At 40.5% G+C, this 22,106-nt stretch overlaps 1 protein-coding gene across 1 annotated transcript in view; it reads right to left on the bottom strand.

The window, feature by feature from the left end:
• LOC136264322 (putative phosphatidylglycerol/phosphatidylinositol transfer protein DDB_G0282107) overlaps positions 1-21,459 on the bottom strand; it is a 42,352-nt gene extending 20,893 nt beyond the window's left edge. The window contains exons 1-2 of the mRNA XM_066059039.1: positions 21,321-21,459; positions 7,950-8,048 (exon numbers count right to left, since the gene is read on the bottom strand). Of these exons, the coding sequence (XP_065915111.1) occupies positions 7,950-8,048; positions 21,321-21,432 (211 nt within the window). The 5' untranslated portion in view covers positions 21,433-21,459. The remainder of the gene's footprint in view (positions 1-7,949; positions 8,049-21,320) is intronic.
• Positions 21,460-22,106: the final 647 nt, after the last annotated feature.

Genomic DNA, 22,106 nt, shown 5'->3' with positions numbered 1-22,106 from the left:
TCTCTACATGATGGTTCTTTGTAGCTGAACTCTCTACAAGGTAACTGATGTCTCTACAAGGTCACTAGTTTGTAGCTGAACCATCTACATGGTGGTTTCTTTGTAGCTGAACTTTCTACATGCATGATGGTTTCTTTGTAGCTGAACTCTCTACATGGTGGTTTCTTTGTAACTGAACTCTCTACAAGGTGACTTCTTCTAGCTGATCTTTCTACAGCGTGATTTGTTTGTAGCTGAACTCTCTACAAGGAAACTTCTTCTAGCTGATCTCTCTACAGGGAGATTTGTTTGTAGCTGAACTCTCTACAGGTGATTTGTTTGCAACTGAACTCTCTACATGATGGTTTCTTTGTAGCTGAACTCTCTACAAGGTAATTTCTTCTATTGATCTCTCTACAGGGCGATTTGTTTGTAGCTGAACTCTCTACATGGTAGTTTCTTTGTAGCTCAATTCTACAAGGTGATTTCTTCTAGCTGAACTATCTCTTTCCATAGTTGCATGAACTCCCTACAAGGTAACTTCTTCTAGCTGATCTCTCTACAGGGTGAATTGTTTGTAGCTGATCTCTCTACAGGGTAACTTGTTTGTAGTTGATCTCTATACAGGTTACTTGTTTCTAGCTGATCTCTTGAATTCTTTTCAGGGTGACTGCTCTATTAGGATGACTGCTCTATTAGAATATCTCGATCTCGCACTTGCTGCACCAAGTTGGATTTCGTGTTATAACTCCGTGGCTTTAAGTCTCATTCTTCTACACCATTGAAGAGCCTTTCTAAGATGATTACTCCATCTATACAGCGATTTTCAAAGCATTACCCCAAGCGGTTTATCTGGTAGGCGTGGCAAGTAGTAGTTTTTTATTAGCTATAAATCTCGATTGCATAATTGTTACACACTGTTGGTTTTTTCGTTGTATCTTCCAGGTTTTTAGCTTGATTTCTTTCAAACCACAAAAGGTATGAGGTTCAATAGTTAACCTATTCACCCATCGATTTTCAACTTCTTCCCATACGCGGTTTACCCTGTAGGCGTGACAACATATTAGTGTTATTTTTCGTGAATAATCACTCATAACTCTTTTCCTGTTTATCGTATTCTAGCCACAGTTGGTATAGAGATGCGTCTTTATACCCCCCTTCAGTGTGCCAAATTTCAAGGCAATTGGATATTGCGTTCGCGTTTTATAGCAGTTTTTGTAAATGTGCGAAAAGAGGAAGAAAAAAACCAAGAAACTAGGCCAATTTATAAAGTCGCATATCTCGGGAACACTTGAAGCGATTTTGCTCAAATTTAGAATGTGGAGTGCTGAAGGTAGAGGGAGTGTCCACAGCAAAAATCGTCTTGTTTCATCAAGGCAGCACAGAGCTACGGAGGTGCGAAAATTGTGTTTTCTTTCTTCCTGTCAATATACTGTACTCACGGGTGTTGCGCGCCAGCTTCTTGGGCCGCACAACACACTACCGTGTGTCTTGATGACTGAAGTGCATCATTTGACCACTAAGCCAACTGCACATACTGGGATGTAGCCAACTAAAATGTGTTTATAAATACATGGGCATGTAAATGTAAGGCAGGTGGATGGCATGTGGGCAAAGGCAGTGACAAGTGACAGTGACCTCGTGGCTGAGTGACAAGTTAGACTGGACATTGAACTGACTCGTAGGTACAATAGTCGTTTTAAAAAAGTTGTTTGTGTTACTAATAATATTATTATTGCCGCCGTCTCACAACTTGGAGGTCCTACTGAGATACATGTGGAAGAGCTGATGATGTGGACTCCTGGAGGAAGGAACACATAAGTTATAGAGAAGGATAACTGCGGAATATGCAGAAGAGCAGTGGGACAAGAGAACCAGGCCATGAAATGTGATTTGTGTGATACTTGGGAACACATGATATGCACAAGAGTTCCCGATCGCCTGGATGAAGCCTTATATGAAGCCGTCACTCAATGTCATAGTAAGGCAATCCTCTACTGTTGTTACAAGTGTCGCAAGAGAGGGTCACTTATTAAACGCATTAATAAATTAGGGTCTGAATGTGCATCACTAAGCAAACAGCAGCTGGCCAGCTCGCGTGATCGCAACAAAGTGCAAGAGGTGCTTGAACAGTTATGCTTAGAATCACAGCGAGAGCGAGAAGGGCTATTGGCAGAACTTAACATGTGATAAATGCCGCTGTCACAGAGACTAAGTGTGGGGCTCAATCGATGAGTAGGGTGAAGATATCCCAACATTCTGGTAGCAGCCAAACTGGTGAAGTACATGACCACAATTCCAGCCTAAGTGAGGACGAAAGTTCAGATTCATCAGATGATAATGTACCTGTAGTGCCACAAAGTGGGCAATCCTCAACATCAGGAGATCGCACAAGGAAGTGGGCTGCAGTTGACTGCATGGATTGAAAGAGGGACAAACGGATTTCTTCAGAAAGTGGAAGTAAGAGAGCTACCCCCAGAACCTCACAATGGGATGATGCACAATTGCGCCCCTGGGGATTCAAGGAGTTGTGTGGCCATGTAGATACATTTAGTGGCAAGACAGGTGAAGAAGATTTCGATGTCTGGTTAGAGGACTTTGTAGAGACCACCAATGATATGGGCTGGTCAGATCAGCAGCGAGCCTACTGGTTCTCTTGGTTTATCACTGGCCTGGCCAAAAGCACATGGCAAAGAACACTGATGGCATCAGATAAGGCATGTTGTACTAGTATTGTGAGTATTTATAAGGGGCAGTATGGTGTTCACATGGACCCACGCACTGCCTACCAATGTTGCCATGAATTTCAGTATAGCCAGTTTCGGTCTGTACAAGGTCTTGTTAATGCCATGCGAGATTACCAGCGGATGCCCCCCCGGAAGCTCACTGATCAAGTGTTGGAATCGATAATGTGGAACACGGTACCTGTCAAATTGCAATTAGAAGTAAAAGAACTGATTGATGGCTCAGTTCAAGAATTATTGCATAAGCTACTCAAGGCAGAATCAGTTGTGGAGGTATGAGAGAGAAGGACTACAAGTGGTCTTAATTATGGGAGAAGAGACCAACAGAGATTACTGGAGGCCAGTCATGGCAGTGTACAGAAGGGAAGCAGTAGCATGTCACGTGAAGTGGTTAGTAAATCTGTTGCAAGGGCAGAAATGACAGTGACTCTGTCGTGCCCTGGAGTTGAGACAGGTCCACCATCTGGAAGGATGATCAGTTTTCCTGAAGAAGAACTGTGTTCGAGTTATGACCCACAGGCCCTTGCACTATCCGATGCTGGTTGTAGAGCAGAAGCAGATGTCAGAGGTCCTATTTACACAGTAATAGTGAATGTTGATGGAGTTAGAACCAGGGCCTTCTTAGATTTTGGAGCTCAGATATCTTTGGTAAGTCGCCAAATGTTACCAAATATCAAGGTGAAGTAGCAATGGTCCCAAGACGAGTGCCACAAGTGGAACCACTTCATAACTCAACAGCCACGGGGGCAAGAGGTGAATCCTTGAGGGCCACTGAGATTGTGAGTCTACAGATATCAGTAGAGGCTACAGGAAGTGCTCAAATGGTCCCATGTTACATTTTGGATTCTGACAAACCTATCTAGAGGGGAGAGCTTCAAACTTGTAGAGTGCTGCTGGGAACCAATGCACTAGAGGCTTTAAAGTTCCAGATTGCTCAAGCTGATGGTACTATAGTTGAGCCAGACCAAGGTGACATAAAGACAGAATCTAGTCCTAAGGAGAATACCCAAGCCCAACCTTCCATGCTACAGATTACGCTTGTCAAGGAATTGCGTCTTGGCCCACGTGAGGCACGAGTAGTAAAGGCCAAACTCAACCACACATCCCAGAATACTAAAGAGATAGTCGGCATCTTGGGCCCAACGAGTAATCTTGCAGCACACAGCTGTGATTTTGTAAAAGAGTTATGGACCGGAGCAGAGGAAGTTTATATTCCTATCAACAATTGGAGTACCTCACCAATAGTAGTACCTAGGGACCAAGCAGTGGGGGAAATTGAGGAGATCTCAATTGTTGGACGTGATGACCCAGTCTGGGAACAATCAGAAGAGCCAATGATAGCTAGGATTGAGACACAGGAGTTGCTGGATCAGCAGAACAAACTCAAGGAACAGCTGGTAATTGGTGATGGGTGCTCAGAGGATGACAAACAAGCATTCATAAAGCTGCTATGTGCATGACAGCATGTCTTTGCTTTGTCAGAGTCAGAGTTAGGAGAGACGGATCTAGTTGAGCACCAGATTGAACTCGTCAGTGATAAGCCTGTACGGACAGCCCCACGCAGACTTCCATATGCACTTTGAGCAGAACTTGAGACAGAACTTGAAAACTACTGGACACTGGATGCATCGAACCTTCTAGCAGTCCATATGCCTCTGGATTGGTGCTAGTCAGGAAGAAAGATGGCAATCTCAGAATTTGTGTTGATTATCGTGGGCTAACAAAATCACCGTCCCTGATAGCTACCCTATTCCAAGAATAGATGAACTGATTGATACCATTGGACATCACAAGGGAGAAATTTTTTCTACTCTCGACCTCATGAAAGGATACCATCAAGTCAAAATGGTGGAATCATCAAGGAGTAAGACAGCTTTCACTTGTCACCAAGGACTTTACCAATAGAGAAGAATGCTATTTGGACTTCCAAATGCACCTGTGACCTTCCAGTGGTTGATGAACCAGCTGTTTGCGGGAGATCAATGGAAGTTTGTTTATGTCTATTTAGATGACATATTAATTGTGTCTAAGTCCATTGAGGAACATCTGGTCCATGTGGGGCTGGTATTAAAGCACTTGGAGGAGGCTGGATTAAGGATCAAGCCAGGCAAATGTGCTTTTGGACAAAGAGAGATAGAGTATCTGGGCTACATGTTATCCTGTGTGAGAAGGTACAAGCCATTGCAGAGTTCCATCGTCCGTCTGATACCAGGGCAGTGAAGAGTTTCCTAGGAACGGTTAACTTTTACAGGAGGCATGTAAAAGACTTAGCTTCGATTGCTAGGCCCTTGATGGCACTGACTAGGAAAGATAAGGCCACAGACAAGATGGTGAGGTTTGTGGGGGACTCGGAATGTGAGGAGGCATTTGAGAAGTTGAAAATATTGTTGGTGACAGCACCTGTACTTCGGCCACCAGACCTTGTCACAGGAATTCTTCCTGTGGACAGGCATAAGTTCCAGGGGTTTTGGGGCAGTGCTAGAACAGCGAGGAGATGATGGCAGTTGACATCCAATCACATTTGCAAGCAGGCAAACTAATCCAGCAGAAAGTAAGTATGCCCCCACTGAACTAGAGGTGGCGGCACTAGTGTTTGGTGTAGAATATTTTGAAGTGTATTTACTTGGTCACTCTGTTACTGTTTACACAGATCACCAAGCACTAGTTAGTGCATTCATATCACAATTGAAGAGCCAAACGAAAGGACTCTTTGCCAAGTGGTATTTAAGATTGTCCCGATTCCTGCCACTGATGAAGCTAGAATATAAGCCAGGGTATACAAATGTAGTGGCTGATAGCTTGTCTAGAGCTCCAGTGGGGGTTGCTACAGATGAGGTCTGAAGAGTAGCTAGTGATGACACCTTGGATCCTGCCCTTGTGAAAATCCAGAAGGAACAACAAGAAGATGATGATCTAGCTGATTTAGTTAAGTACCTTGAATGCAAGAGTCTGCCAGAGTGTGCTGTGAGGAGAGAGAAGGTGTTAGCTGCAGCTCAACGAGGCTACTATGTTGTGGAGGGAATCCTATACTATGAGTCAGCAGAAGTGCCAAACAGATGGCGATTAGTAGTTCCAGCCCATTTACATCAACAAGTTGTAGATGAGAATCATGACCCAGTGTTTGCTGGGCATTTCTCTGAGAAGAAGTTGATGGGGAAGCTGAGCAGATTGTATTTCTGGCCAGGGATGAGACAGGATGTAAGTAAGAAATGTACCAGTTGTGTTACCTGTGCCTCAGTGCAAGGGCAGGGGAGAAAGACCAAGCCTGAGCATTTCTGTTGGAGGACCTTTTGAAGTCATCAGCATGGATTTCAAGCAAATGGATGTCAGCAGAAGTGGAAACCGCTACGCTTTGGTGCTGCAGGACTACCCAACCAAGTGGTCTGAAGTTTACGCGGTGGCTGATAGATCTGCTAAGACCGTGGCAGCATGTTTAGCTGATTTTATTTGGAAATATGGAGTACCCATGAATATTATACATGATAGGGCTGCTGAAGTTTTGCCTGATACAGTACAGGAGACAGCAATGATTTTAGTTATGACTCAACTGCCAACATCTGAGGGGCATCCACGAAAGTTGAAAGGATGAATAGGACACTGAAACAGATATCATCTAAGGTGGTTAGTAAGAATGGAAAAGATTGGGATGAGCTTTTAGGTTTGGTACTTTTTGCTTATCGGACTACCCCACAGGCCTCAAGTGGAGAAACACCATTCGCCTTAGTATATGGCCGGGATGCAAGAGTACCTTCTAGTTTAGATTTTTATCTTCCCTCACCTCGTTCCCCTGTTATAGAGATGGATTATAGTAAGGAGTCATTCAGGGAGATGAAGCAAGCCAGACAGTTGGCACAGAAGGCAATAAGGCAAGCTTAGAAAGGACAGAAGTACCAGTACGACAAAACAGCAAAGGAGACAAGAACTGAGGAAGGTGATATTGTTATGCTGAAGGTAGAACCAAGGTTTAAGCTGGACCAGCCTTACAAAGGGCCATACAGAGTTAAGAAGGTAACACCTACTAATGTATTTATACAACAGATTAATGACCCCAGCAGTGAGGTGCTAGATGTCTCCATTCAGAGAGTATCTAAGTGTAGTACCAACCTGGAGACTGCTGCACCTTGGCTTGGACACAGTGGTAAGTCCAGGGGTTGTCTGGAAGGCACAGACTCGTAGATCGACAGGCAGCAACAAAGTAGAGGCTAATTTAAGGAGGGCAGAGGCTAGCCGGTGAACTTGTCATGGGAGACCGATCCGCCTGCCAGCAAGATTCCGGGATTGACTGCCCAATGGTTACTCTCAGTAAGGAGTGGGAAGATGTAGGGCAGGGTGGACGGCACATGAGCAAAGGCAGTGACGCGTGACAGTGACCTCGTGGCTGAGTGACAAGTAATAGTGTGTTTACACTAGTAGCTCCATCATATTTACGTACAGTAGCCAAGGATATAGCAAGGTTTGTTTCAATTTGTCTACTGTGCCGTGCCGTACCAAGCCAGCACGGTTGAAGTATGTAACGGTTTGGCTCGGATCGATACCCATTTACACTAGCAATATTAAGCGTACCATGCTGTGCCGTACCATGCCCAACTGCTAGTGTAAATGCACTATTAGACTGGACATTGAATTGACTCGTAGGTACAATAGTCATTTAAAAAAAGTTGTTTGTGTTACTAATAACATTATTATTGCCACCGTCTCACAGCAAGTTAAATAGCATGCGTATAGGTGCTTACTTGCAGTCATGCATGCAGTTTATGAAAAAAGTTTCAATGAGCTTTGGCTCGACACTCCCATCTTCACGGTGCTAGACAGAACAAATTAAAGCACATAGCAATTTGTTATAACAAACTTGGAGTTGCTAGATGATGAGCGCTTAATTTTGCCACAGTCTCTTGTTGATGTGTCCTTTGGTTGCTGAATTAGCAGTGTCATGAGGAAAGAATGCAGACAGACAGCTTTTCAGCTTTATATAGATAAAGACAGACACAAGATTACATCAACTATATATATATACAGTGGACTATCCTGGATAATAATAGTAAGTTAATGTAGGAGGGCAAGGATTTTACACCAGACATGGTAAACATAGTGACTAACCAGGGTATATCAGTTATATACCACAGTGTGACATGTTTACTATACAATATAACATGTTATGATTAAACTATATGAGTTAATTAGGCAACAATATTAGCTATCTATATACACCACAGACACAAATCTTACTGAGAATTCCACTGATGTGAAATTTAATATATTCATTTACTTGTGGTGGATCAGGAGAGAAGGTCAAATGAGCATTTTTAAGTTTGTCATTTGAAGTACCTATTAAAAGTTGACAGACAATCATTCATTGTATATTAACAAAGTAGGTAAAATTGAATACAAATTACAGTAAGCAAATAACTATCTACACATGCTTAGTAATAAAATGAAATGCTTGATGATTGATTATATATATTCCTGAAATAGTAGAGCTAAAAGTTTTTCTTGAAACGTCATGCATACCATGCATATAATTGCCCGTTTGTAGTTTTATGGGTGTTTAAAGTACAATACTACATACAGCTGTACCGTACTGATGTTATGCAAATGGCATACCAGTTTACAAAAATTACTAGCTACAGCAGAAGTAGCTAACTACCTTCACCCAGCCTTTATCTCTCAAATTGATAACAGGGGCATAATGATTGACTGCTTGAAGTACCCCACCTCAAACTTTAAGCGACCCTTTCGTGAAGTCATGAGTGTATCAAGGTGCCACCAGATTAATCTTACAGCACCTATGACTCAACATTATCATGCCGAGCCCTACCAAAAGCATGCTGACTATGCTTCACACACAGTTATGTAGCTATATAGTGGCAAGCCATTGAGCCTCCCAACTTGAACCTTCCTCTGCCTCTGGAGTAGCCTGAGCATTCCTGTATGTATTATAGCTACAAACACACACGATTAAACACTATTCATGCAAATACAGTTGAACTCCAGCTATACCCACAATTCCTTCAAGATGCCGCATCAGTTTTTAGACAACTCAGGCTCGCCCCAGCATGCTTTTAGCATCTGTCTAGTACTTACTATAGATTATGAAAATTTTGGATTGTTCTAGAACATTCTATAAGTGTTGCATTAGAAGTTTACGAAAACATTCTATATAGAGTACTAGCACTGGTAACTACCCTACGTGAAGGACCATTTCTATACACTCAAATAAACATTAAACATCAGCACAGCCATGACCCACAATGTGCATCACTTTTAAGGTACGTGAGCCTGCAAGTAATATACTGAAATGATGTGAGCATGCAGGTACTCCAGCAGTATTACTTGTCACTAAGCTAAGCTAAAGCAACTGTAGTAATGTGTATACCTACACACAGATGCAAACACATGGTGCTTTCCTATAGTAATAGGCTATACATAACTTACTGGTAGCAAAAAGCAATGACCATAGCACTGGTATCTGGCATTGAAACAGTGCAGTATACTGGCCATACATGTATTAGCTTACTGACAATGCAAAGAAATATAACGTAGCATAGTAATATAATTTAGCATCAGAACCTGCTCTACAGCACTGGTACCTGCTGTACATTGCAGGAGTTTCTCAATTAAGTATGTTACGCATTCAAGTAAGGTGATAAATTGTGACTGACACCTGTGCATTCCTTATACGTACAAAATTTAATCATCCTTTAGTAACACTATTTCTGTAAGAAAAAATTATGTATCAGCATTGCAATGCTAACATACTAAAACAATACCACACCCTTGCTCCCTTTCCTACCTTACAGCTGACTGATGCTACTTACAAAGGCACTTAATTATAGAAACAAATGATGTTACTGTTGGTGTTTTGGCCGAAGCATTTAATTATGGCCTTGCATGCATGTAGTGAGAGAAAAGGGTAGCATTGAAAAAGCAGATTACACTGAAAAAAAAAAAGATACAGTAGATTCAGCCTTACTGTTTTTGATGATATCATGCTGAAGATAGCTTGATTCAATCACCCAGTGACATCTGATGCATTCAACATGAAATTCAGTGATGCAGCAGTGTAATATTTTTTAGCATCCATGACTGTATAGGCCACTGCTTTAGTGGATCTCATGGGTACCATACAGTTGTTTTGTCACATTTAATCATTAAAGTTGATAAGTTGCAACAGAATGTCTCACTATGATACTGGTACTTGCCCTTTACTTGCAAGCCATATTGGTGTTTTGAAATAGGTGGAAATTATACAGCTAGCACTAACAGTTAGACATGAAAAAGTTACAGTAAAAAGTAACACCAAATTTAAAAAGGTTCAGAATGTTAGAGAACTTTATGATTGACCGAATATAAATAGAAAAAAAAGTTGTCATCAAAAGGTTACTAAAATGAAACAGAAAAATAGCTCAATAGAAGAATTGAACCCACTACCTCATACCTGAAAAGCACTCAGCTTTCCCTAACTAGTATGCTACACATCATATATGATATTATAGTGTGGTTGCTTATACATAAAAGACATGCATAGGTTGAATCATAGATACAGTATACCAAAGGGATTGGAAACAGAAGTAACTCACGTGATGTCTCTGTACAAATTCCCATTGTAACGTAATGAGCTTGAAAAAACATCTGTATTTCGCTTGCGCTAGTTAGTCACCATAGATACTGTGTGTAGTTACGAGCACAAGATTATTTCTAGTGACTTTATTTGTCAATTAGTAGCAATTTGTCAGCTTTTACCTTGACAAATTGGTAAACCTAGCCTTGTACACAATAACAGGAATGTGTGTGTGAGCACAAGAGGCTGTTGTTTGTAATAAACAAGCCACCAGTATGTCAAGAGGTAAGCGAATTATGTTACAGGCACACCCTCTCATTTTGTGGACTTTTCACAAATTACCTGTATTGTGAAGTAGCTAAACTAGTTTTGTTTTTTAATAATAATAATAATAATAATTAACTTTACAGTGTATATATACCTACATACATACAAGTTGCAGATGTTGGTATGATAGAGAATTGGGGCATATGGCAGCACACTGATGGTCCACTGACATCCTGTGTCAGTGGCCTGAAGCTAAATTGTAGAGTGATTAGCTACAAAGTTTACTCACTAGTCTAAGATTACTTAAAAGGGAGGAAAATTAACAGTTAAAGGGAGTTGAAGTTAGGTTGGTGAGGGATCTTTGAACACTTTGAGCATGGACATAGAAATGAAAAAGAGCAGGTGTTGTTGGAGGTGAAATTGGCAGTGAAATGATTCCACAGATAATCTAAAAGTTTGGCCTTTATCTTGAGTGGGTTGTCCTGGAAGTTGATATTTTGATATAATATCAAGTGTGTAGTGTAATAGGCAACTTGGATTTATTGTATCAATTGTCATATTGCATAAATAAACTACTTACCACTTTACACTTGTAGACTTTTAGTAGACATGCTAGATAATAATTTATACCATATCATTAACTGCTATTGCACTAAGGGGGTGCAATAAGTGTGTTGGATTGCTCTGAAACCAAAGCTGTATGGTATGGGGATGAAAGGCAGAATGTTCTGATAAGACACAAATTTTTGAAGAAATCATCCAAGCCACATGACTAGACATCCATGGTTATTCCTAGATGATGAGCGCTTTGTTTGGTGCCAAAACCGCTTCGACACGTGCAGCAACTGGCGAGAAGAATGCGTAAACTCAAATGGAATGCAGACAGACAGACGGCTTTTCAGCTTTATATCAAGACACACGGTTGTGTGTCGTGCGGCCCAAGAAGCCGGCGCGCCACACCGTGAGTATATTTACAGGAAGAAAGTAAACGCAATTTTCACACCTTTGTACCTCCGTGATTCCTTATCCGATTGAAACCAAGGTTGCTACAGACGTGCCGGCTAGGTAGGGGAGTCCACATTCCAAATTTAAAGAAAATCGCTAAAGCCATTTCCGAGATACGAGCAGCCAAAGTTTGGGTTTTTTTCTTCGTTTTTTTTCTTTTTCTTCTACTTCTTTTCGCACACTTTGCAAAATCCGCCATAAAACGCGAATTCGTGCTCCAATCAGGCTGAAATTTGGTACACTTAAAGGGCTCATTAAGGCGAATCCTAGTACCACGTTTGGTAGGAATCCGATGCACATTCACGGAGTTATGACCAATTATTTGCGTAAAATAAGGTCGAAGGTCTGTTACGCCCACAGGGTAATCCACAGGAAGGAATAAGCTGAAAATTGCTATGTAGATGGAGTAACCATCGCAGGAATGCCTTTTTGTGGTTTGAAAGGAATCCAGTTAAAGGCCATCGAGATATGACACAAAACCCACCCTGTGTCACAATTACGCGATCGATTTTTATGAATTAAAAAACTATCAGTTTTCACGCCTACCAGGCAAACCGCTTAGAGCAATGAGCTGAAAATCGGTGTGTAGCTGGAATAATCATCATAGAAATTCCTTGCAGTAGTACAGAAGATTCGGATTACAAACCACTGAGTTATGATTCCAAAGTCAACTACGTGTATATAGCATATGCGAGATGGAGATACTCTAATAGAACAGTCACCCTAATAGAGCATTCAGCTACGTACGTATATAACTTACTCCATTGCAAGTTATTCTGTAAGAAGTTCAGCTACAAACAGTTGACAATTCAGCTACAAGCAAGTCACCCTGTAGAGAGCTCAGCTACAAATATATTGCTGTAGAGATTCAGAACATTATAAGTCACACTGAAGAGAATTCAGCTATAAACAAGTCACCTTGTAGAGACAACAAGTCACTCTGTAGAGAATTCAGCTACAAACAAGTCACTGCATAAAGGGTTCAGCTACAAAATAGCTACCCAGTAGAGAGTTCATCTAGATTAGCCACAAACAAGTTACTTTATGCAACTACTGATGTTCAGCTACAAGTAAGTCACTCTGTAGAGACTTCAGCTACAAACAAGTCACTCTATAGTACAAACAAGTCACCGTGTAACTGGAGAGTTCAGCAACCAATCAAACACACCACTCTGTAAAGAGTTCAGCTATACAGACATGTTATAACTCTATAGAGAAAGTTATAACTCTATAGAGAGATCAACTAGAAACAATTAGTCATCCATTAGAGAGATCAGCTACAAGACATCACCTTATAGAGAGTTTAGTCACAAAGGAACCACCATGTAGAGAGTTCAGCTGCAAACATATCCCCCTGTAGAGAGTGCAGCTATGAACAGATCACCCTGTATAGAGTTCAGCTAGAAAAAGTCATCCTGTAGAGAGATGAGCTGGAAGGATCACCTTGTAGAGAGTTCAACTTCAAACAAATCACCCCTCAGATATTTCAGCTACAAACAAGTCACCCTATAGAGAGATTAGCTAGAAGAAGTTACCTTGTACAGAGCTCAGCTACAAAGAAACCATCATATAAATAGTTCAGCTGCAAACAAATCACCCTGTACAAAGTTCAGCTACGAACAGATCACCCTGTAGAGAGATCAGCTAGAAGAAATCACCTTGTAGAGAGTTCAGCTGCAAACAAATCATCTGTAGATAGTTCAGCCAGAAACAAGTTCACCCTGTAGAGAGATCAGCTAGAAACAAGTCACCCCATAGAGAGAGCAGCTACAAGGAAACCATCCTGTAAAGAGTTCAATTACAAACAGACAACCCTATAGAGAGTTCAGCTACAAACAATTCACCCTGTAGAGAGAGCAGCTAGAAGATGTTACCTTGTAGATAGTTCAGCTGCAAACAAATCACCTATATACCGAATTCAGCTACAAACAAATCACCCTGTAAAGAGATCAGCTAGAAGAAGTTATCTTGTAGATAGTTCAACTACAAACAAATCACCCTGTAGAGAGATCAGCAAGAAGAAGTTACCTTGTAGAGAGTTCAGCTACAAAGAAACCATCATGTAGAGAGTTCAGCTACAAACAAATCTCCCTGTAGAGAGATCAGCTAGAAGAAGTTACCTTGTAGAGAGTTCAGCTACAAAGAAGCCATTCTGTAAAGATCTCAGCTGCAAACAAATTACCTATACAGAATTCAGCTACAGACAAATCACCCTGTAGAAAGATCAGCTAGAAGATGTTACTTTGTAGAGAGTTCAGTTACAAAGAATCCACCATGTAGAGAATTCAGCTGCAAACAAATCACCCTGTAGAGAGATCAGCTAGAAGAAGTTACCTTGTAGAGAGTTCAGCTACAAAGAAACCACCATGTAGAGAGTTCAGCTGCAAAGTAATCACCCTGTAGAAACTTCAGCCACAAACAAATTGCCCTGTAGAAAGATCAGTTAGAAGAAGTTGCCTTGTAGAGAGTTCAGCTACAATGAAACCATTCTGTAAAGAGCTCAGCTGCAAACAAATCACCTGTACAGAATTCAGCTACAAACAAATCACCCTGTAGAAAGATCAGCTAGAAGAAGTTACCTTGTAGATAGTTCAACTACAAACAAATCACCCTGTAGAGAGATCAACAAAGAAGTTACCTTGTAGATCGTTCAACTAAAAACAATTCACCCTGTAGAGAGAGCAGCTAGAAGATGTCACCTTGTAGAGTGTTCAGTTACAAAGAAACCACCATGGAGAGTTCTGCAATAAATATTATATGTATTGTATAATTTGTACATTAATTTTACTGATAAAATCAGAATTATTTAAAGTACATCTGCTTCATCTTTTCTTCTTCCTGTGGTAAAGAAAAAATATAGGTTTAAAAATCCCCAAAGCCGGCCTTAGGCCAGCTTTGGGGTATACAAATACAAAAAGAAGTGAAATCTAATCCAAAACAGCCAAGCTGTAAAAAAAGAGTGCAGCCCTCAAAAAGGCTATGGTGAAAAAAGATGTGAAATCCAAGGTGGCGGCCAAGAATGGCTGTGATGGTAGGTTAATGGTAAAAATTTTAATAACGACAATTGAGGTGAAATTCATCTGAATTGTCGTTATTAAACTTTTTACCATTAACCTACCATCACAGCCATTTCTTGGCCGCCACCTTGGATTTCACATCTTTTTTAACCATAGCCTTTTTGAGGGCTGCACTCTTTTTTTACAACTTGGCTGTTTTGGATTAGATATACATATAGATAGAATACAAAACTAGCCACATAAAATTCAATACAGTACAATTTTACTTTTGTCCTCAATAATCATCACTTTGCCTGTAGATAAGAAGAAATGTCAAACCTGTACCCCTTTGTAGCCATGTAAAAGGGTAAAAACCACTCATGCAGCCATTTCTTGGCTGCCATCTTTGATTTGCAATTTTTCAGCCACCTTATTTACATTCTGGCTGTTTTTGAGTGTTATAGTTAGCTATGGTTAGTATTGGTAAGACATAGACTGCTAGGTTCAATGGATAAAGAACATAAAGGAATCATGTAATAGTAATCACTCAGAATGAGGCAGAGTAGTCAAAGTGATCACAAGCAGGAAACTGTCATGGACAAGTAAACTGAGGCAGAGTTGATGTGGTTTCTAATAGGAAATTTTGTGTTGATGAATCTCATATTAATTTTTATCATCCTAGTAGCTAGACAGGCACATACCGCACATTCAAACTAGTTATGTACATGCATGTGGTCTAGTATTGACTGTTGGGTGAAGCACATGTTCATACATTTAATGAAAGCAGGATTTGTCCAAGTTCTCCAGCTTTTAAAAATTTTTGTTGTATGGTATTACACCATGCATTCTTGAAGGGGAATTGAAGAACTCCATTTAGCAATGTATTTGTTGTACAGACTTCTTGCACTGACATAGCTATAGCGACATGCCCATACAACTAACTGATGTGTGATATATCCAGCAGTGTATAGTGCTGCAACATTATGCACTAATTACTCAAGGGAAGGGCCACATATAGCAATAACTACATATATATTAGCTAGCTAAATTCTTTGGGAACTGTTGGCTGGAGATGGCATGTGAATGAGCTTATGGCTCCATCACGGTGGCCACATTTTCAAGTGAATATTGTTTAGTTGTTCGCTAAAAGTGTCCATGAACACTAATTGCCTGATTTTTAACAAAATTTCAACAACTCAGGCTGTTACCTATTGCGAGGAAGAAAATCCATCCCTCCTGGAGGAGACTGAATGTGGCGCTTGACTATAGAACATTGGGTGGCCTGCAGTTCGAATCCTAGGGTAGGTAAAGTCTTCGAGCAGGCTGTAGGACCAGGTGTCCTACAGACCTTCAGCACTTGTGCTGTAAAGCATTAATAAATAAATAAAGTAGCGTCCATTTGGTTCTACTTGGGGTACTTAGAGATAATGAGTTACTCTCTAGAATTCCTATGGATATAATTATATGAAAATAACAAGGAGAAAACATCCTGATGACCTGGTAGACTCCTGTAAGCGTTCGAGCGTAAATCGGATGGCTGCAGGTTCGAGGCTGCCTAGGTCCAGTCATGGATTTCTTCTGCCGGCTTTCTGTGACTTTTCAAACACACCTTATGTAGCTAAAATCTTTGAGCAGGCTGTAGGACCAGGTGTCCTACAGACCTTCAGCACTTACGTTGTAAAGTATCTAATCAAAAACAGCCAAGCTGTAAAAAAAGGAGTGCGGCCCTTGAAAAGGCTATGGTGAAAAAAGATGTGAAATCCAAGGTGGCGGCCAAGAAATGGCTGTGATGGTAGGTTAATGGTAAAAATTTTAATAACGACAATTCAGGTGAATTTGGTGCCGCTTGGTCAATTGGCACAAAATTCACCTGGATTGTCGATATTAAAATTTTTACCATTAACCTACCATCACAGCCATTTCTTGGCTGCCACCTTGGATTTCACATCTTTTTTCACCATAGCCTTTTCAAGGGCCGCACTCCTTTTTTTACAGCTTGGCTGTTTTTGATTAGATTTCACTTCTTTTTGTATTTGTATACCCCAAAGCCGGCCTATGGCCAGCTTTGGGGCTTTTTAACCTATATACTTTTCTTTACCACAGGAAAAAGAAAAAGATGAAGCAGATTTTATAAATTCTTTAACTCATTCTGATTTTATCAGTAAATGTACAAATTATATATATAATGCATATATCAAGAGTTCATAATATAAAAAGAGAGCATATATTTATTACATGTCAATTAATCCCCACAGGATAATTTGCAGCTGATCTCTCTAATGGGTGACTTAAAATGTAGCTGAACTCTCTACAGGTTGATCTGCTTGTACGTAGATGAACTCTTTACAGGATTCTCTCTACAGGGTGATTTAACTCTAGCTGAACTCTCTGCAGGGTTATCTGTTTGTAGTTGAATTCTCTACAGGGTGATTTGTTTGCAGCTGAACTCTCTACAAGGTAACTTCTTCTAGCTGATCTGTCTACAGGGTGACTTGTTTCTAGCTGGTCTCTCTACAGGGTGATTTGTTGTAGCTGAATTCTCTACAGGGTGATGTGTTTGCAGTTGAACTCTCTACATGGTGGTTGCTTTGTAGCTGAACTCTCTAAAAGGTGACTTCTTCTAGCTGAACTCTCTACAGTGTGATCTTTTCATAGCTGAACTCTCTACAAGATGATTTGTTTGCAGCTGAACTCTCTACATGATGATTTCTTTGTAGCTGAACTCTCTACAGGGTGATTTGTTTGTAGCTGAAATCCCTACAAGGTAACTTCTTCTAGCTGATCTTTCTACAGGGTGATTTGTTTGTAGCTGAATTCTCTACATGGTGGTTTCTTTATAGCTGAACTCTCTACAAGGTGACTTCTTCTAGCTGATCTCTCTACAGGGTGATTTGTTTGTAGCTGAACTCTCTACAAGTGATTTGTTTGTAGCTGAACTCTCTACAAGGTGATACTTCTAGGTGATCTCTCTACAGGATGACTTGTTTCTAACTGAACTCTCAACAGGGTGATCTGTTCATAGCTGAACTTTCTATTGGGTTATTTGTTTGCAGCTGAACTCTCTACATGGTGGTTTCTTTGTAGCCGAACTCTCTAAAAGGTAATTTCTTCTAGCTGAACTCTCTACAGGGTGACTTGTTTCTAGCTGATCTCTCTACAGGGTGATCTGTTCATAGCTGAACTTTCTACAGGGTGATTTGTTTGCAGCTGAACTCTCTATATGGTAGTTTCTTTGTAGCTGAACTCTCTACAATGTGACTTCTTCTAGCTGAACTCTCTACAAGGTGACTTGTTTCTAGCTGATCTCTCTACAGGGTGACTAGTTTCTAGCTGAACTCTCTACAGGTGACTTGTTTGTAGCTGAACTCTCTACATGGTGGTTTCGTTGTAGCTGAACTCTCTACAAGGTAACTTCTTCTAGCTGATCTTTTTACAGGGCATATTTGTTTGTAGCTGAGTTCTCTACAGGGTGATTTGTTTGCAGCTGAACTCTCTACATGGGAGTTTCATTGTAACTGAACTCTCTACAATGTGACTTCTTCTAGCTAAACTCTCTACAGGGTGATCTTTTCATAGCTAAACTCTCTACAGGATGATTTGTTTGCAGCTGAACTCTCTACATGATGATTTCTTTGTAGCTGAACTCTCTACAGGGTGATTTGTTTGTAGCTGAACTCCCTACAAGGTAACTTCTTCTAGCTGATATATCTACAGGGCGATTTGTTTGTAGCTGAGTTCTCCACAGGGTGTTTGTTTGCAGCTGAACTCTCTACATGGTAGTTTCTTTGTAGCTGAACTCTCTACAATGTGACTTCTTCTAGCTGAACTCTCTACAGGGTGACTTGTTTCTAGCTGATCTCTCTACAGGGTAACTTGTTTCTAGCTGAACTCTCTACAGGTGATTTGTTTGCAGCTGAACTCTCTACATAGTGGTTTCTTTGTAGCTGAACTCTCTACAAGGTAACTTTTTCTAGCTGATCTTTCTACAGGGTGATTTGTTTGTAGCTGAATTCTCTACAGGGTGATTTATTTGCAACTGAACTCTCTACAAGGTGACTTCTTCTAGTTGAACTCTCTACAGAGTAATTAATTTTTTGCAGCTGAACTCTCTACATGGTGGTTTCTTTATAGCTGAACTCTCTACAGGGTGATCTGTTCGTAGCTGAACTCCCTACAAGGTAACTTCTTCTAGTTGATCTTTCTACAGGGCGATTTGTTTGTAGCTGAGTTCTCTACAGGGTGATTTGTTTGCAGCTGAACTCTCTACATGGTGGTTTCTTTGTAGCTGAACTCTCTACGATGTGACTTTTTCTAGCTGAACTTTCTACAGGGTGACTTGTTTCTAGCTGATCTCTCTACAGGGTGACTTGTTTCTAGCTGAACTCTCTACAGGGGGTTTGTTTGCAGCTGAACTCTCTACAAGGTGACTTCTTCTAGCTGATCTCTCTACAGGATAATTTGTTTGTAGCTGAACTCTCTACAGGTGATTTGTTTGTAGCTGAACTTTCTACAAGGTGATACTTCTAGGTGATCTCTCTACAGGATGACTTGTTTCTAAATGAACTCTCAACAGGGTGATCTGTTCATAGCTGAACTTTCTACTGGGTGATTTGTTTGCAGCTTAACTCTCTACATGGTGGTTTCTTTGTAGCTGAACTTTCTACAAGGTAACTTCTTCTAGTTGATCTCTCTACAGGGCAATTTGTTTGAGCTGAAATCTCTACATGATGGTTTCTTTGTAGCTGAACTCTCTATTAGGCCCCTATTCGGTGATTATTAGTTTCTCATCCAGCCTTTCTAATTATTATGATGCGGGCGGGAGGGTATTACCATTATACCATTATTTTATAATATTAACACACTGATGTACAGACCTTGTCCAAATTGTCTTTTTTTCTTACTACAAACATTTCCTTCACTACTTTTCGTGATCGTCAACTGTTTTTCGACAGTCAACTGAAAGCCTGCTTTGATGAAGTCGATAGAGCACGATTGCAACTGGCACTGCAGCAATTTGCTAAGGAAAACAACAGTTCTACTGGTGATATATAGCGCATTGTAGCGTTCATCAACAAAAAATATAACAGTTTGGTATCACGTGTTCTTCTGAGCATGCGCAGAGTAAATAATGGCTTACCATGCGGTAGCTTAAGAAGGATGCGGGCGGTGGATGAGAAACTAATAATCACCAAATAGGGGCCTTAGGTACCTTCTTCTGGCTGATCTGACTACAGGGTGACTTGTTTGTAGCTGAATTCCCTACAGAATAACTTGTAATGTAATATGATTGAGTAAATTATAAATGCAGCTGAATGCTTTATTAGGGTGACTGTTCTATTAGAGTATCTCGATCTCGCATTTGCTACACGTAGTTGCCTTTCGAATCATAACTCAGTGGTTTGTAATCCGATTCTTCTGTACTACTGCAAGGACTTTTTATGATGATTATTCCAGCTACATACTGATTTTCAGCTCATTGCTCTAAGCGGTTTGCCTGATAGACACGAAAACTAATAGTTTTTTTTATTTATAAAAATCGATCGCGTAATTTTGACACAGGTAGGGTTTTGTGTCATATCTCCGTGGTCTTTATCCCGATTCCTTTCAAACCACAAAAAGGCACTCCTACGATAGTTGCTCCATCTATACAGCAATTTTTCAACTGATTCCTCAAAGGAGTTTACCCTGTAGGCGTGACAGACCTTCGACCTTATTTACGCAAATAATCGGTCATAACTCCGTGAATATTCATCGAATTCCTACCAAAGTTGGTACAGAGATCCGCCTTAATGAGCCCTTTAAGTGTACCAAATTGCAGCCCGATCCGAGCACGAATTCGTGTTTTATGGCGGATTTTGCGAAGTGTGCGAAATGAAGAAGTAGAAGTAGAAGAAAAAAACGAAGAAATTAAAACGAAATTTTGTTCGCTCGTATCTCGGAAATGGCTGGAACGATTTTCTTACAATTTGGTGTGTAGACTTCCCTTGCTGGCCGGCACCTCTCTAGCAAATTTTGTTCCAATCGGATAAGGGATCACAGAGCTACATAGATGTGAAAATTGCGTTTTCTTTCTTCCTGTTAATATACTCACGGGTGGCACGCCGGCTTCTTGGGCCGCACGACACACTACCGTGTGTCTTGATTAATAATAATAAAAAAAAGTAGGAGGGATTTTTTCCTCTTTGGCCCTTTTCTGTTTCACCTTATTGTTAGGTAGGTAAAGTAATCATTTAAAGCTCCAGATCCTGTTAGGTTAGGTAATCCAAAGGCTGCAGCACATGTTACTGTCAGACCTTCAGTGCTGGTCACCGTAAAGTACTACTATATACTAATAATAATGACTCGCACCTAGCTGGAGGAGCCATATAAGCTCATTCACAGTCATACAGGCTATGTAGTTACAGCCAATAGCATGACTTCTCTGGGCCTCCCCTTAGTACATAGTGTTATTGCACTTATAAGTTGCATGGTTATATGATACACCACTAACCTTTCATGTCATTATCCACTTCCCAGTCGATTAATATAATTAGTTAAACTGATATAGCTATTATGAAAAGTAATATATAAGTCAGTAGACACCCTGGCAGACGAGTCATAACCGCTTCATGCGGAGTATAGCTAGCTAACATATACATCGTGTACTACAGCTATTGCAGTGAGCAGTATTATAGCCTCAGCAATAGCCGAGCATGCAATACCGGCTCACTGTAATTTGATCAGTCAGACTTCGGTTAAACTCTTAAAGTATATTAAACAATAATTGCTTACCACACGACTCAGTAAAGCACGTGGAGTGGGGTTGAGTCCTTGACATCAGCGGACTACTCGAAATCATCACAAAAAGTGCTGTGAACCAACTTAACCGAGCGACGTATTTCATTGCCCTGGCCTGAATGAAAAGTAATATATAAGTCATATATATATAAGTGGTTTTGCATGAAAACCGACGTGGAAGCCGTTTTGCGGAGAATATACGGGGATCGGGAAAAAAGTAGCCTTTGGCGCAGCCTGAAGCGCAAACAAGAAAGTCTCTGTATTTTTAGTGATTGCTCATGCCGCAAGAAACTAAAAGAATTGACGCGAAACCTGAAGGTAACTCGTATCCGAGCTCATATCAAAACATTCTATTGGGAATTGTAAACCGAAGCAGTCTAAACAAAATTTTGCGTAACATCAAGTTTTACTATTACATCTTATGAATTATGTAATAAAATAGCTTAAAATCAACTGCACGTCATTTTGGTATTCATAGCTTAGACAAACCAGTTGATTGAAAACTCTTGTCGGCAGCCATTATTTCTTCCCCTATGCAAAATAGCTACATGGATTTTAATAATAAATATACTAAATACAAAAAATGTAAAAAAGCAACCGTTAGCACCCATAAGGCCACTCCAAATGAGGGGCGTAGCTAGCCAGACGGTGGTGGGGGCCATCCCCTACAAACACTCGACATTGTTCGTAATTGCACAAAAGGCTAATGACCCAATGACGGACTAGCCAACATACGGTGTTGTATTATTACAGCTTATTTAACTAGCTACATAACTACTT

This window comes from Dysidea avara, chromosome 8 (genome assembly GCF_963678975.1).
Source record: "Dysidea avara chromosome 8, odDysAvar1.4, whole genome shotgun sequence".
In the NCBI taxonomy this organism is placed as follows: domain Eukaryota; kingdom Metazoa; phylum Porifera; class Demospongiae; order Dictyoceratida; family Dysideidae; genus Dysidea; species Dysidea avara.
Note: the sequence above shows the minus strand (reverse complement) of the source record. Positions and strands in the feature narration are given on the sequence as shown.